The 17999-nt window shown below is 36.4% G+C and overlaps 1 protein-coding gene across 1 annotated transcript in view; it reads left to right on the forward strand.

Moving 5' to 3' along the window:
* COL19A1 (collagen type XIX alpha 1 chain) overlaps nt 1-17999 on the forward strand; it is a gene marked incomplete at its 3' end in the record, with an annotated part of 188045 nt that overhangs the window by 126045 nt on the left and 44001 nt on the right. The window contains exons 16-22 of the mRNA XM_080341240.1: nt 1761-1814; nt 9405-9458; nt 13936-13998; nt 14774-14818; nt 15744-15779; nt 16663-16698; nt 16807-16860. Of these exons, the coding sequence (XP_080197366.1) occupies nt 1761-1814; nt 9405-9458; nt 13936-13998; nt 14774-14818; nt 15744-15779; nt 16663-16698; nt 16807-16860 (342 nt within the window). The remainder of the gene's footprint in view (nt 1-1760; nt 1815-9404; nt 9459-13935; nt 13999-14773; nt 14819-15743; nt 15780-16662; nt 16699-16806; nt 16861-17999) is intronic.

The raw sequence follows: 17999 nt of genomic DNA on the forward strand, positions 1-17999 counted from the left end.
TCGTCTCTAAGACCAGGCAAGCTACTCAGTTGCCCAGTGAACTGATCAAAGTTAAAAACAACTCAACATTTTTGTGGGCCATTCCTAGCCCAGGTGACTTCCCAGCTCTGGGTCATCTCAGGGCTGCTTAGTGTCAGCAACACATCAGAGGACATACTGGGGGTGGCTGGTAAGGGACAGTATAGTCCTGAGCCCAGTGTAGGCACCTTGTACTGTATTTTCATTCTGAAAAGTTACCCTGAGCAGCTGCCCCAGTTACAGCCCTGCATGTGCGAGTACTGGCAGGATTAAGCAGCTCAGCACATAACATATGTCTCAGCTAGTTAAGACCCAGGAATTTGGCACTGCAAATATGCTGAGGTGCTTGGTTGTTTTTGGTTTTGTTTTTGTTTTTTTTTTTTCATGCTGCCCTTAAAACACACTGACTGACTGAGAATCTTCATAAAACCCTGGTGACAGTGTACATGTTATGTTCTTCTCCAAATCTCTACCTCCTGCTTCTTAGGAGTGTCCCAGGCATCTGGGCAAGAGGTTACCCCAATGAGCTGCAGGGTGTGAGGAGGAGGGATTTTTCCATGCTTACTGTCATCATCTTGTTTCCCCTCAGTGCAGATCAAGATTCATGAGATGCAGAGCATGAGAGGGGTTTCCTACAGATCAGGGCTCTCACCTGGAAAGAGCGAAGCTGAGATTTCACTTTCTGTTCCTTAGATTACTGCTGCAGTTTGTGTGAGATCATGATTTAATAAAACGCAGAAGCAGGGGCCATAGCTTACAGAAATACCCCTATGTGTTAACTGCGAGCTGTCAGCAAGCGTTTTCATTTTTTAACTTCTTAAGCCAAGTTTTCACCAGGACATCCTCATAATACTTTTTGTTAATTTACATCTGCTATACACAAGCAAAAAATGTAGTTGTAATGGATATCATACTTTTTTTTTTTAAATCCATCACACCTAAATATTAGTTGTTCTCAGCTGTTGTTTCTAAAAAATATGCCTCAGATTTCAGCTTCTCGATAAAGATGTAAACTACTGTAAATTACTTCAATTTTTATGTTGATCTTCCTAAAAAAAAAAAAAAAAAAAGCATATGTTAAACCAGCAGATGTTCAGCTGAGCTCTCTACTAAAAAATTGTAATATTTACATGTTCATGTTTTTTTTAGAATCTGAGTGAAAAGTCTCCCATTCACTTAAGTAGCCTTTTATGGGCCTTAGGTTTTCATACAAATGGTTTTGCATGGGCATTATATACACAGATGGTAGTAATTGCATGAGGAAGGTGAATTGTTTTTGCAAATAAATCACGGACTTTTCCACTTGTTATCATATCCTGGAAAAGGGTATGGATGTTTGTTAATTGGGTTATATTGCACATATGTACGTACTGCGCAAGTCCGGCACCACAGTTTAACATCGCAGGCTCTGGTATATTTAGATAAAATATAATATTTTTACACCTCATCAAGATGCCTTGTTTATAACCCTATCCATGTGCACTCATGTTTGAGATGCAGCTTTAAAATGTGACAGTAGATGTTACACTGATGCAAATATAGTTTTTCATAATTATTAAAAACAATCCTAAAAGTACTCTAATAGGATAGTGTTGCAGTGACTGAGAGTAGTCATTTTGGATAGTTTTTTAATTTTTTGCTAATATGCAAGGCAATAAATCTTCTCTTAAACAAAATATTAATTCCAAATAAGTCACTAGCTGTAGCATTTGTAAATGTCTGTTGTTCTTTTTTGTTTCCAGGGAAGGAGAGGCAAACCAGGCCTCCCAGGAAAGCCGGGGCCACCGGGACCTCCCGTGAGTAACTAATGAGGGGAATGGGAAATTTTCACTCTATCTTGGAACTTTGTTAGCGTTTTCATAGCAGGTTATGTGATCATAATTATAGTTGAAAACAAGTGATGTTTGTTTACTCTGCTGTGTCAAACAGCTACTCTTGCTAGCCTTTTGATACCGCAAAGATGAAAGGACTGGGTCCACAAAAATGAGGGACTACACAGGAGGGAAAGAACAAGACGCAGACTTCAGTAGAGAAAGCAGAAATTGTCTGTCGTTTCAAAGAAAGACTGGCCATGTATGCTAAATGTGAATACTGTGCATTCATTCACTTTCTAAAATGCGTGATGCTCTGCAGAAGATGGGATAATTTCTGTCTCGGGGGGATAAATTGAAAGATGAAGGACCGTGTGAAGCATGTGCCAACTCTCTAAATGGTGGGAGGGTTTATACCCAGCACTGGAATGAGCACTCAGCTGTAGTTCAAATGAGTTTACTGAATAATTAGAAAAATAAAGAAATACGTTACTCTCTGGAAGGATTTGTAATCTGAAGCACTAAAGGATTTAGCTCAGATCTAAGATGTCTGGAATTTATTTATTTATTTATTTTTAAGTGATACATTATTCCAAACTTGAAGTCAGGCATTGATCTGTTTTAGCCTAGAATGAATATGGTATTCCTTTGGTAGAGGAAGATTTTATCATATTTGTAACATTCCATATATATTTTTATTGCAAAAATGTTGTTGCACACAAATACAAATCAGCAATTTGTGGATTAAGTAAACTTCTACTGCTCTGCATTCTTAGTATCAAACAAAGACTTCGTAATTCCTTTTTCTGCTTACCTGCAATAGGTAAAGGCCAGTAGTTTCCATGGCAGACCGTTTGATTCTTATTCTTCGACCTCACTTTGAGGGAAAGCTAGTCTGATTTGTAGAGAAGAGAATAATGGACTGCTGTGTGAGATACAATCAGTAAAATGAAACAGATGTCACTTAAACTCATCTAAAACCAAAACTGCATAAATTTTATATTTTCTCCCCCTTTCCTTGCCAAATGTGTTCAGAAAGAGGAGCTGATGACAGAGTTCATTTATGCTGCATAAAACTAAATAGTTACAAATCCCTTTGTCTCCCCCTTCTCCCCTGCCTATAGCCATATTGAAGCCTTGCTTATTTCAGTCTTTCGTACAGTTTGGGCTTCCTAATGCTGAACCAGTACTGCAGAAGTCCAAACAGAGGAAAGGAGTGATGCAGAATCTTTCTTAATACAAATGGCAAAAAATGACCTTTAAAAGGAAAACCAAAACAAAACCATGCACCATGGCAGAACTCAATGTTAGACCTAATCTACTTAGCTTTTTGTGACTCAGTGAAAAGCTGCTGCTCTGTTACAGGTTTCTGCCATCATAAATTTGCTGACAGGTCAGGCTTGTGAAGATGTATGATCCTTGACAGACATACCAAAAATTCTGAGTGAAGGATAAATTGCACTTTTATTGCTGAGGTCTGTTTCAGATTTTCATAGAGCAAACGGGACGCTCAACTTTGTCAGCATGGCTGCATCTGTACAAGGAGCTCTGTAGCTTAGCAATACACAGCAGAAAAGCATTCCTGTTGTGGTTAAAGGTATATGTTTTCTGGTATAACTAGCTTGATGTGGTTCTTACTTTGGAGACAGCTTCACCAGCATCTTGTGTTCTTCCAAGACTGAGAATATAAAGCATAGAAAAAGCACACCCTAGAAGCTGTATTACCTGTTAATGTGTACTTATGGCATCCCCATATTTAAAGTGCTACGGCTTGTACATACCAAGGAGACTTTAACATGATCCATCATTCCTCCTCTCTTTTTCAAGGCTCAAAATGTATTAAATTTTGCTAGACTGTGCTTCCAGTTACCTTTTTTCTTCTAATAGCAGCTAGTGGCACATGAATATGTTGTCAGCCTTTACTTTGGCCTCTCCAAAGTGTGAAAGAAGTGTCACACCTGCAGGGTGGTTGATGTCTCACATTTGGCATATACAGGGTACAGAATGCTTAACAGATTGACCATTGACTGACAATGATCTAGAAAAAGTACGTTTGGTGTTTGATTGATGATTCAGAAGAATAAGACGTTTGTATTTGAGAAAAGGGAGATTCAGTCATTAATTGTTGGAGTAGCTACACGCACTGTGTGTTTGAAATCAATAAATTTACCTAATTTATCTATCAGTTTATGCCATGAGATTAAGTACTTAATTTAGATATTAGAAGAGCGGGCAGGTGTTCAGCAATGACAAAAACAACCTGTAAGAAGGAAAATTCTGCCTCCTTGAGGAAGAAGTTGGTGAACAGTTGATGGGATGTAATACTTGGGAGATTTAGTTTAAAAGACAGCCCTAAAAAAAAGGGCAGGGAGGGATTATGAGACCACATTCTGAACAGTCAAAAGGGCTCTAAATTGTGCACTACTAAGCAGTGTGAGTTTTTAGTAATTAAATTAATAAAATTATAAATATAATAAAATTAACATTAATAAAAATATAAATATAACATATTTATATTCTTATCTGATAAGATAAGACTATCTGATTTTTCTAACCCTCTCTCGGTACCTTCTTTTTTTTTTTTTTTCCCCTAACCTAATTTCTGGGGATTTTTTTTTTTCCAGAAAAAATGATGTTAGTTGTCAATTTCTAGTCCTTTAACATCATCTTCACATCTTCAGTAAGAAACAAGTGTCAGTGTCAAAAACATAGATCTATTGGCAAGTAGTCATGAAACCAGTCTGTTGTAATAAAATGGGTCTCTTCTATGCAACTTCTTCCAGGTATCCTTTCCTTTGTGTCATTTTCCCCTTATCCTTTCTTTTATGTCATTTTCCCTTCTGGAGCAAATGCTGTGCCCACAAAAGGCAAGGAGGCAATGAGGGTTTTTATTCAAGGGTTATAAAAAGTATTTCTGTACGCATACCCAGATGATATCACCAGCTCCTTTTAGTACTTTTTAAGGTTTATTAAATATTATAGACTTTTGAAGTGTTCTGTTATTCCCCTGTGGTTCAGAATTCATGGTTTGCATCCTTGCTGTCTCATGTTGTTTTTGAGTACTGTTCTGTTATTTCAGTACTGGAGAGCTGAGATGTGTGCTCACACTGGTCTCACTCCAGTGGGTAACAATTTGTACTGAAAACAAGGAATCCAAATGGGTTCAGTAGAACACCAGCTCCCTCTAGTGCTTTTTGATCCCTTCCCCCTTTTAAGGATCCTAGAGAGCAATTTAAAGCTTCTGTTAAATAAATGATTCACTTCAGTCTCAGAAGCATTCTGCAAATTATTATTGTGAAATCAAAATCTCTGTACCCTTTAAATCTGTTACAGACATTTTCTTTCTTGCATTTTCTTCTGAACTCTTCTGAAAGAGATACTGTCTCTTTCACGTGCTGTTATCCTGCTCTGCATGGTTCTTCACTGAAATTGAAATGCTGATTTTATGAAACAAAAAGAAATACAATCATAGTAGGAAGCTGTGAGATTGTAAGTACAGCATTTTGATCTGACTGCAGAACTGAGCTGATAGCTTTCCTCTCCCATAGCTGATAGCAAAAATATCTACAGGACTTGGCAACACAGCACAGGTTACCAGCAGACCAGAGATTATTTTGCATAGGGATAACACATTGGCTTTCTAGTTTCCACCCCATTTTTTTTTCAGTATTTAAAAGCAAAAGTGTGGAAAGTGTCTGAACTTAGTATTTGTATGTTGTTACCCTAAGGATGCACAGGCCAAATTTTCCACTCTTCACTTAGAGGAAATGCTTTGCTGGTCTAGGGTTGTAGAATTGCTACCTGCCTGGTTTTGTTTGGATTTCTGAGAGAAGATAATTTATTTTTCTATTTGCCCTGCTTAGCTTCATGATGTCTGGCACTGTTTTACATATTGTGGTCATTTGTGGGAGGTTTGGGACTTGCGGCATGGATTTGTTGTTGGTTTTTTATTTTATTTTATTTTATTTTTACTTACGCACAAATCAGCAGCTGGCTATTTCTATTTACATAGGTGAGAGGGCAGAAAAATGAGTTTTACTTATTTCTCCATTTAGGGTTAACTTTATATTTTCTGTCCCAGTTTTCACTGTCTCTTACTGGAACTGTTATGACTGAAGGAATTCCATTTCTGAATAGTTCTCTTTTTCATGGGACATCAGATTGTTTTTAAAAACAAAGAGAGTGCCAAGCTAGAGTTGTGCTTCAGACTTCTCCCGGTACAGCAGCGTTCTTTGGGGTGAGTCCGAGTGTGACTTCTGCCCAGTGCTGCTCTTTGGCAGGAGGGAAGTGCTGTCAGTGCTGGTTTTTAAAGCTGCAAAGCATGAGGACTACCTGATTTAGACAATGCCATCTTGTCCAAGAATCTGTCAGTGGCAGAGCAGGGAAATAAAATTTGGATCTGCCAAATCACAGGTTGCTAAACTGCAGTCACAATTATTCATCCTCTTAAACCTGCTGTTTTCTAACAACACATCCAAAGGTAGTGTTTGCAACCAGAATCGATTTATTTCACAATTGCTGTAGCCCTTGAAGCTCATAATTTAGTTCATCATTCACCTTCTCTAGGGGCTGAACTTTGTAACTTTTATCTTCACAACTATTCTTGCTTGGAAGATTAGATTTGTGTTACTCCTTAAAGTCTTAAATTAAAATAGCGCTTCATTTTTGTTTGTGTTGCATGTGAGGCAGTGAAGATGTTTGCAGGCTACTTGAATTTCTTCATTTAATTCCATACACTTTTGGTTTCTTTTTATTCAGCATGTATGTCAGGGCCACTAAAGTAGTTATCTTAAGTAGCCAGCAGTTTGCCTTGGAAATCTCATTTCCTCTGCCTCAGGAAATACTGTCATTCCTCTACCAATATTTTGAAAGTGAATGAATGTTATCAGTTAATTACAATAAACAGAAAATTAAAGCAATGATAAGTGAAAATTGTCAGTAGCATTTCTGGTATTCCTGGACTTTCTGCTGCCTTTTTGAAAAATATTGGAAATGCTTACTTAGTAAGCTAGGAATGGCCGGCAAGGATTGCCCAGATTGTTTGTTTCTATGCATTTGGGTTTTTTAAATCCATATAAAAATGTGATTTATTTAACATATTTTATCGTGGCATACGTCATGCCCTCATCATTCTTTTCATTTGCTCTTTGGAATACTTATACAATATCACACATCTGCACTGATGAGTTTCATGGTTTTTTACATTGTAGTAATAAGAAAAACAGTGTTTTACTTTAGCGGGCAGCCACAGATCTGGAATAGATGGATACAACTGATTACACTGAGTCACTTGCAGATCTCTGAAATGGCCTGTTCTTGAGATACAACCAGTACAATTTACTTGTTACACATTTTACTGCATGAACTGTGAGACTGGGTAGACTTTTTCAACAGTCTCATCTTTACAGAAATGCAGACGGACTATAAAAGTTAAGTGAGAAAAGTATATTATAAACCCCAGTAATTTCACAGTTTGGAGCTATTTCCTTTTAAGCACCTGTGTTTCTATTCCTGCCTTGTCTATAGAAATAACATCTGAAACCTGTTTGTAATTTTGGAAAACAATCAGGACACATTTTCAGTTCTTTTCTTATTCATGCAACTGTAGACTTTGTGTGCTTCGCATCTCTCAATTACACAACTTGATATTAAAAAAGAAAAAGGAAACCCCGCTCGAGTCAGCTTTTCATTGGTGTTTGCAAAGCATCAAATCTGAAAAACATCTGAAGTGGCAGATGTGCAAAATTCTCATTCAAAAGCTAGAAATTGCCTGTACAGCAGCTCCTCAGCTCTAGTTAATTTCATTGTTCTCCACTTGCAAACCAATACTACTGTTTCTTTTTTTGTCTGTAGAGACTTCAGAGTGTATTATGCAGCTATGTTAGTGGAGACAAACAGCATGGAAAGGAAGGAAGAAACTAGGAAAACACACTTCAATAGAAGTATTTTCTGTTGTTGTACACTTGTTTTACTAATTTTACTTTAGAAAGAATGATGAAAGATAAAATTGTTAAATGTGTGTCAATTTTTGAGAATGGAAAGACTAAAACCAGAGAGGGGGTTAACCTCTGGTAACATAAAGGCTGTGGTATAGTCGAGAGTGCAACCCAAATGCCTTAAGTTCCCCTTGACTGACTTGGTCACAAGACAGTTCTGAGATTTTTTGAGGTTATGTCTGTTTTTCGAAGCCATGACATGTACAAAGGCTTTCCATTTTGTCAAAAATTATTTATTCTATGTACAAATAATATCTGAGAGTTTGGGGTTGGTGGGAGATAGAGCATTCAATCCTTCCTGGGTTGTGTGGTTGCAGCAGTTTTGTTTGTGGAAAAACAGTAAAAGAAACAACATGATGGAAAATTAGCGAGGAGAATAAATTCTTGGTTTTGACTGCTTGCAGGATTATAGAACCTGGATTCAACAATTTGACACTATAGGATTACAGAATTGAAGCTGAGATATCTAAAAATTAGGCAGTGTTGTCATGGTTCCGTCCCACTTCTGGATTTCCAAAACGGATATTGAAGTAAACATTTTTCCATTAACTTCAGAAATTAGTTGATGAGAATCTCAGTCAAAACATCATGACTATATTTATTTTTCAACTTAATTTTGAAGTGACAATTCACTTGCAAAATAAAATGAATCAAATAATTTACACCTTTGTATCTCTTCTGATGTTGGGGATAAAAGAGGGAGTGAGGCACCTGTGGTGTTCCGTGTGGCTTCCGAAAATTCCTAATGGCCCCTAATATTTCAGTGCCACTATATTTCTGTAACAACGTAATCTCAGTAAAATACATAGGATCATATTTTATAATGTAGTGATAAAGTCTCAGAACATACCTGTCTTGTTTTGGTATGCTCCAATTATGTTATGCCAGGTCTTACTGATTTAGCCAACTTTTATCTATTTGATTTCACTTTGGCTACTGTCTTCCTAGTTTTTTTATACCTTCACACTCCATGGGAACTTTGTGATTGTCTCTCTTTTATTAGTTACTTGCCATCAGATTGAATTTTTTTCCCGAAGGAAGTAGCAGTCTGTCTGTTGAATCAAAATCAGGGTTCTGTGTCTCATGTTTTTGAAGTTCAGTACCTCCAGGGAAGTACCTTTACTGGTTAGGAGAGCCATCAGGGTTTTGCAGAATGATCTTCTACATGTGGGAAAATTTTGTGTTTGCCATTCTGTGCATTCCTACAGAGCAGATTCATCTTGCTAGAGAAGACTTTGCTGTCAGAATGCAAATCATAACAGCAAATTTAAATGCTTTGTCAGAAAACTTCAAAATACGATTAGATAGGAGCCAAAAGATACCACCCTTGGGTTTTGCATCCTCAAAGTAGCTATCTCCTTTTTTTTTTTGCCATTTTTCAAAACTCAGCAGTTTAGAAACTGACTCTTCTTCCCCTCTGTGCCTGGAAAAAAAGAAATGAACTTACAGGAAACAATTTACTGTGTAATCAAATAAAAATCTAAACCCTTTTATGTGACCACTGCTCTTTGAATACGGATATGTAAACATAACGTAAGTTCAATCAAAATGACTGTCTGTTGCATGTTTTTCCATATAGGGTCCCTCTGGACTAAAAGGAATTCTGGATTCATTGAACACGCATTATAATGAGGTACAGAGATTTGATGTAGTGTCTGTGTGTGTGTGTGTCTGTGTGTTCATGCCTAAGAAGTACCTAAGGTAGAAATGACCACAGTTTTGATACCTGTGAACCACATTCCAAATTAATCCAAAAGGCAGATCCTTCCCTGTCCCCTTTCTGCATCTCTGTATAGGCTCAATCCACACTCCAGTCACATACCTACTGTGCCATCTATCCTGCTGCCACGTGTCTTACTTCGCATCCATCTTCTAGTCATGTATTTTTGCCTGGTATAACGCAAAAAGGAGGTGGGTGGACCATCTAGCTGTTAGTGTAAAGCATCAGCTCCACACTTGTAAACCTAATTGCTCTAAACCATATATGACATTTCTTCTTTCTTCACCTAGTCTATTGTGTTCCTAAGAGTAGAATAGAAAGACAAGGAGGCATAATTCTTAAAGATCTGCTAGCAACTGGGGAAAATTTGCCTTACGTTTGTATTATAGATTAAGAAAAATATTGTATAGAATCTCCTGCAGCTACAAGAACTTCATAGGAAAAATTAAAATTGCATAGGACAATGTTCCATGTGAATTAAATTCTTGTCACTGATTTTACAAATCATTTAAGTAATGGTAGTGTCTGCTGTTTTAAGGGATCATAATTCAAAGATCATGCATGTTTTCTTCATAGACGCTAAAGCGGGTACGTAACTTATCCGATTAGAAAATAATTTTTTATTCAAAGACTGATGAAGCACTATTACAGGAATATTTGCTTAATACAAAGCTTGCTGCATGTATCACACCTTAAGTCATGCAGGTCAGACCTGGAAGGCATCCGTTTATTTTAATATTAAAATGCATAACCAAAAGAGCAGGTGAATTCAGGATATTTTTCTTATATAAAATACCCAGATGAGTACTAAAATCTTTTTTTGAATAGGGATTCTGTAGTGAAATTCATGTCAAACATCTTTCCAGTTGCTTTTATCACTGAAGTGATTTCTTTCATATTTCTGATATTTAATCCATTCCAAAACAGTATATCACCTTAGAACATGCACTGGGAATTAAGCATAGTTCTATATGCTGTTCGTGACAGGGACATTTTCACATCTGAAGACTTTCTGGTTTTGGTGCACCACTTCATATCTACGTGTTGAAGTTTTCTGTATTTTGGGTTTATACCTTCCTTTTTCTTACCAGTTTCTTTTTCCTATCAAAGACAGCTTTCACTGATACCGGTTTCCTCTATCAATACCGTATTTATTGTAACTCATTCCCCACCTCTAGACTATTAATCTCTTTTATCCTGATAGACCCTTTAAGGTTAATTCTGCAGAAGGAAATTCAGACAGTGTTGATCTTCAGGAACAGGGAAGCATCTGTCTCCAAAAATCAGTTTCCTTATCATTGTAAGGGTCTAAGAATTCCTAAAGTGTCTTACATTTCCTAATTAACAATATTCTGGAAAAATGTAGACCAGCTGCTCTGTGTCAATAAATTAATCATCTTTTAAATCTTGTACAGTTTACAAACTTTATTCTTCCTTCAGCTGTCTAGCTTGAAGATTTTAATGACTCTGTCATGAGCAATTAACTGTTCAACAGGGAAATGCTGTTTGGTTTTAGATGAGAGAGGAGATGGCTTTCTGATCCAAGCAGCAGGTTTTAAATACACAAACTTTCTGTAACTACATGTTCAGATCCTTCTATAGTCAACTTAAGTCTCCAACTGCTACAGCAAACATATTATTTTCTATACGTTTTATTATGGGAATGGGGTATTCCCATCAAGGACAAGACAAAGTTGTCAAAGAAGTCATCAGCGACAAGGACAGCTTGTTGGCTTTGCCATTGATTATTCGTTTAGGCAGGTGTATCCACCAGAAACTTTCCTTTTTTCCCCACACTTTTACACAGTAGGGTGAGTGCTGATTTTGCTCTCTACGCCTTGGAGGTACCAAGCAATCTTTCACATTCCAGTATATAATTTGCAATATGCCTCAATTATTTGCATTTGGAAGATGATATTTCAGTGGTATACTGAGGTTTTTGAGATTCCTTAAACCACAGGAAATGGTCTTGTAATTTTCCAGCATTTTATGTGTGTTCTCAAAGATCTCACAATGTCTTATTTCAGTTTATTTTTTTAAACTGTTTAAATTGTGACCACATTTTTGTTGCTATGGAGATTTTAATATATATATTTTTTTTTTTCCTGAGGACATTAGTATGGCTGCTTTGCATTGGTGTTTCCAGGAATCATGGGAAACTGCTACCAGAAAATGTGGGGGATCAGTGAGAGAGATTTTAAGACCCATCATAATTAATAATTACTTTTTCGCATAATTTCTCTATTTCTTAGCAGATTATTTGCAATTCTTCTGATTTCTGTATGGTATCAATGAGTAGTTGTAACTGCACATTGTATTAAAATACTTTATTGCAACTGAGTGTTTTCTGGCTCAGTATCAATCACCTTATCGTGTAAAGAGGCTGGAGTGCAAGTCTTTGAAGCATAATTTACTTGATCATGTATACAGTGAAAGAGAGCAATAGAAATACAATTGCTGATTGCAGCAGCAAGTTGTGCTGAATGGCGAAACAGGATCAGCAGTCTTTCTTTGATGAGGATGAGGGGAACCTGATGAGGATAAGTAGTAGCATTGATCCGTAATGAGGTGGAAGACAGACCTGGAGAGTTGCTTTCCTCATTCTTCCTTTGTGCCTGTTATTGCAAGGTGTGTGACAACAATTATATTCCTTTGTGGTATGTCTTTTGCACTTTTAAGGTAAATGAGATGCTTTGCATGTGTTCAATACATGTATTTTGTTCTCTTCGTTATGCGAATAAATAGATTCTACTCTACAGGTTACTTTTCTCCGGTGACTGGTAAATGGTGCCTCATGATTTGTGTTCATACACTCTCAGGCCTCTCTTATCATCCTTTGCCTGGGCTTTCAAGGCTTCTGCTTGTCATCTTTTTATTTACTGGTTTTCTGTGCATAGATAAAAGGTCACTTCAGCCAAACCTGCTTCTTAATATCTTTGGAAGGGGCATACAGATCAGTTTAATCTAAAATGTCCTCCAATGCATAAAAATAAAAATGTAACTACAACACAAAGCAATTGAAACTACATCACAATCTGCTCAGGAAATGTTTCAAAATCATTATAATTTATAATAATTATAGATTATTCTTGAATTATTCATTATTACTTTTCTAAGACTTTTTTTCTTTTGCATATTTTACTAACATTTTGTTGTAAAGAGGAAATTACCTATAAATAGGCAAAAAGCATAAAAATAATTATTTGGTCTAGTACCCTTTTTTTCTTTCCATGTAGGCAAAAGAAATAATAACAGGCACATAAATTGCTCCCAGTCAAGTGGTGGTCAACTACTTCTCAGCCATTATCAGGTTCCCTTCTTTGGGTATCTGCCTCTTACTCTGCAGCTGATGTTCATAATTAGGGTAGTAACAGTTGTACAAACCCTAAACACCGAAGAAGATTCTTCAGGCCATTAATGTTTATAAAACAATAATTAATTTTATTCAGGTTATATTCAGCTATCAACTTCTGAAAATATTAACAGAGTGTAAATGGCACTTCCATTCATTATGATGTTTTTCCATTTTAGAGATACAGAAACTGGAACATGACAATGGGGGTTGGTTTGGCTTGCTCAGAGGTCCCACGCAGCTCGGTAGCAGGTGTTCTAGGGCTTGGACTTCTTGAGTCCAGACCCAAGCTCATTTTTCAGGGTCGTTGGTTTTATTGCTTTTTCCATTGTCATTAAAAGAAAAACATGTTCCACTTAGGTAGTCTGAGCCAGGCTTTGTGAAGAGGAAACCTAATGCTTTATATTTTATTCTGTCTTTACCTCATACAAAAGAGTAAATAGATGCCGTGCAATAATAACCTGAGCAAGTATACAACCTGAACCCCTGGTCCTTAAATCTGTCTGTTTTCTTGGAGGGGCAGTGTGAGGATCCTTTTGATCATACTCATCCCCTCTCCTTCTGTCTCACTGTTTTAGTAGACTTAAATTGGTTCTGTTTCGTGTTTCATGCTGGTCCAAAGTAAAAAGCTTGTGTTCTTGTCATAGGAAAGAAATTGTTTTTATTGTTCTTTTCTAACATACTTGATAAATGTACTGTAATAATAAGTGTAGAAACATGTTCTTTGCACTGAGCTAGGAAAAAAAAAATCACGGATTTGCACAGCACTATTCAACATAGACAGTTCCCTTTTATGCTTTTCTTCATCTTCTGCTCACCTAACTAGAGTATGAATGCATGACAAAGGATGTTTTGCTGCAATACATTACTTAGATGTACTGCATAGGCATTTAGCATCCCTTTCTAGTAGTAAATTAGGATTTCTGAATTTATATGGTGGTAAATTACAGGAAATTGTTGTGGTAAATAAATTCTTACTGTACATAAATGTTGACATGTTCTTTTCTCTGATCTTTGTGGTTGTATTCTTCTTCCCAGAGTGATGCAAGACTACTAGGGTTACTTGGGACCCCTGGATCTAAAGGCCAGAAGGGAGACATTGTAAGCATTTTAGGTGAAATTTGGAGAAATTTCAGAGTGCCTATCTAACCTGTCTCTGTCAACCCTAACACAGTATCTGTTATTTGATTTATCACAATGGTCCTTGAAGGAATAGATTTTAGATATTACTGTCTCTTTGATCAGTGTAATCCAGTATGCAGCTCCTTGTGGCTTCCCGCAGGTGCAGCCTGTGAACCTTTCTCCTCTGATCTATGATAGCAAGAAAGGGAAACTGCACGAAGAATTATATGTGGCTTCTAGAACACTGAGGAGAAGTCAAATGAGCTGGCCTGCTGGTTGGGGGGGAAGACTCTAAGAAAGTGAAAATTCAGAAAATAATTTCAAAATAAATCATGAATATTTAAAGCAGGTTCTCTGTAACAGTGGGGCTTTCTGAACCAGAACTACTTACAGTCATCCTATGAAAGTTACGTGGAGGCCAAATTCTGAATCCACTTCCCATTACATTATGATGTTTATAGGCATCTGTCTTTTTTAAACAGTGGAAGAATTTTTGACAATTGGATGCGTTTTAAACTTGGAAGAAAATAGGCAAATGCTCTGGTATGTCACAGCATAACTGAGAAGCCTGCAGATCTGCTAATGAAAACAGTGATTTCAATTAATTTGAAAGTGATTGAATCTCAAATTTCTCTGCAGAAAAGTTAAGATTTTTAAGATTTTTTAAGAACTAAGCACAGTTATAGGAGAGGAGGGGTTAATTTGCATTCTTTAGATTATAAGAAGTTTGAAATATAATTTATTTCATTAAAAGGGTCAAAAAGGAGAACTGGGAATGACTGGTGCAAAAGGAGAAAAGGTAAATGAATTCCTTGTGTGTTTGTGTGTGATACTAGAAGGTGGCTGAGCATACTGATTACGAATCAAATTTTGGAAAATATACTTGGGATCAAGAAAATATATTTGGACATAGGAAAAGCTGTCAGTATCTGAATGTCCTTAGTAATATTAATTTACTCAGGCCTTCCCTTGAGAGAATATTTATGTATACAAGTAATTTTCCTTGTTCTAACAGCTCACGAACTCCTTAACTTTAAACAGATTCAGACTTCTACTGAATGCCAGTTTAAAATTATGTTTATATAAGTTTGAGATCAGTAATTGCCTCATGAATTAATTGCCATTCATACTTTTACAAGTTACAAAGGTAATCTTCCAAATCTATATGAAAAAGCAGGAGTCTTTAAATTATTAAAATTTGTAAATAAAATTCCTGATTAAATATCTTTTAGATAAAGCTTAGATTTTCCAGAAAGATTTGAGGGAGAGGGATGTTATTTGGTAATAGATGTATATTGTGTATTTTCTAGGAACATGTATTGTACCCAGTTCCTCATAACAGGCATTTTGCCATTCAGCTTTTAGGCTTTCAGGTGGTTTCTTTGGTTGTATCCTTGTGCATAAACAGTTTTCAAATGTCAGAAACTTTTTTACTCTGTCAATACATCAAATTCATGATTTTGTGTGCTATAAAGCACTTGGGTTTGAGAAGCTGTCAGATTTTTACGTTGCTGTAATGTATCATCACTCTCTTTTTAGTTCATGTTCCTGACACTTCCCTGTGCTTCTTCTTGAAAGGATCATGCATGTCACAATCTTGTCATTAAATAAACATCATTCCTCCAGTAAACTTTTTAATTCCATGTACTTACATTTTACATAGATTAAAAAAAAAAAAAAATTTGAAACAAATCGGTGTTAACCTCTTTCCTATGTTTCCATAGGGAGAGCCTTCTGAAAAAGGGGACAAGGGAGATCCAGTAAGTATAGCTGATTTTCATTCTGTGTTCGTGCTGTAATTCTTTTATTTTTACACTTTATTTAGATTCAGTCATTATGTAGGATAGCATATTTATTGTCTTCTTCTTAGATGTGCATCAGCTTCATACAGGTTATAAATAAAAAAGCGGACGTGCTCTGTTCTTCACCATTTCTGTAGCTGGTGCACAGTCCCTGAACTGAGTTTAAAATAGACACTTCTTTTGTTGCCTGAAGGTTCTTTCTTTCAGTTATTTCCCAAAATTATATTTGGACTGAACTCTATTAATTTAATTGTTTTACCTGTTTCCAGTGTGGAATTCAACATCAGGCAGTTTTCTTATACCCATTTTATGTGTGCATAATTTTTTTTTATTTTGGGGGATGTTTTCAAAACCTGCATTCTTTAAGGGTCTTTTTACATGTGTCGCTTATTTTTAATTAACTGTTATCCTCTTTTGTGACGTTTGACCAAAGCTAGTTGTGTTGGCTAATACACAAGTGAAGGTTGCTCAGATACTTGTAGTTAGCATATTACAATAACCTAAATAAGGCATACTATAATAATGTGTGGTTGTGGAGATGAAAACTATGTCACCAGTAGGATTTAGTGGTGAATAACAGGCTTCAGACTGGAGAAGCTCTTAAGCAAATGTTGATGTTTTCAAACAATTTTCGTTTAAAACAGTAGGAAAATACACAAACATAATTAATTTGAAAGAAGAATGCCTTCCTGAGTTTACAAAAAGCATCAGAAATTCTTAATGCTTTCTGAATATTAGTTAAGTTTGCAAACCATATTACAATATTTTAAGGTAGCAAAATAAACCTTAGTTGATCTTAGTTAAAGTTTTAACTTCTTATGGTCATACCTGATGTTTTCAGGGAGAAACTGGAATGGAGGGATCAAAAGGAAATAAGGTATTTTTTTTACTTGTACACACTATATGCGTTGCTGGTGTACATAGCTGGGAGATAAACCACTAAATTTTGATTATCTTTTTTTTTTTCCTCAAACAATATCATTAGGGTGAAACAGGAGAACCTGGACCACCTGGTCTTATTGGAAATCCAGGACCAATGGTATGTGACAAGTATTTTTGCAGTATGAACAGCCATTGCATTGTATGTTATATAAGAGGACTCAGAATTACTTTTTTAGCTGGTATGGGAGGGCAGAGTATGCAAATAGTTTACATGAAAAGTTTGTGAATGGATCATGGCTATCTTACTTTTTGTTCATAAAATTATTGTTGATCTCAACATCACTCAGCAAGGAATATTTGTGCAAAGCTCAAATGTTATTTGGTCACTCAAGAATATGAGCACTCATTTTGCCATTACAAATCTCCTGGTAGCTGGGTGTATTCTGTTTAATCACCAGTGAGGCAAGGAGTAACCACTGCCAGTACATCAGTGGTTCCTATGTTTAAAGATTGCAGGTAGTAGTAATTGTCTTTCTTTGAAGAAAGTAACTGAAGCACCATGAGGATCTCTCATGATGCCTTGAATTGGATCAAATAAAGGTAGAATTGGAAACTGAAAATGTAGCCTCTACCCAACACTGTTCTTGTTGGATATGATAGTACCCAAGTTCCTTAGATCACCAAAGCACTCCTGGTGGAGAACAGATGCATCTAGAGTCCAGAAAACAGTGGTCTTAAAAAGGAGTCTCCACTCTAACTCCTTAGACTGCTCTTTGGAGGCTCATGTCCCTCTTTGGTAGGGGCTGCTGAAGTAGTTGTTGTTACTGCAGTGGAAATCTAGGTCGCCTTCACACTGTTTACCTTCCTGAAGAGGCTCACAGAGATCCAAAGGATCATTCGGGTTTGCACTAAGTCATCTTTTTATGTGTACATCACAATCCTCTTTTTCTTCAGTGGTCTTTATTCTTCCTGATGAGATCTGTTCCAAAAAGAGGAGCACTTATAATGTAGTTCACAAATCACTTCTAGATCTGTCCCTTGTGGAAGGAAATCTCCTTGTTTTACCCCTTTTGATTTGTCTTTCCATTTAGGCTGTGCCTTTGTACTTATTTATATTTGGTTTGTATACATACTTTGTATTTTGTCTGTATTTGTCACAAAGATTTATTGGATTAAACATTAGATTAAGGGAGACTAAGTGAACTCTGTACTTCTTAATCCATGTAGAAGATGATTCTTATTGCCAGGTGTTTTCATTTATTTCTATATAAGAATCCTTCATACTAAATTAAAACA

This window comes from Nesoenas mayeri (genome assembly GCF_963082525.1).
Source record: "Nesoenas mayeri genome assembly, chromosome: 3".
NCBI lineage: Eukaryota > Metazoa > Chordata > Aves > Columbiformes > Columbidae > Nesoenas > Nesoenas mayeri.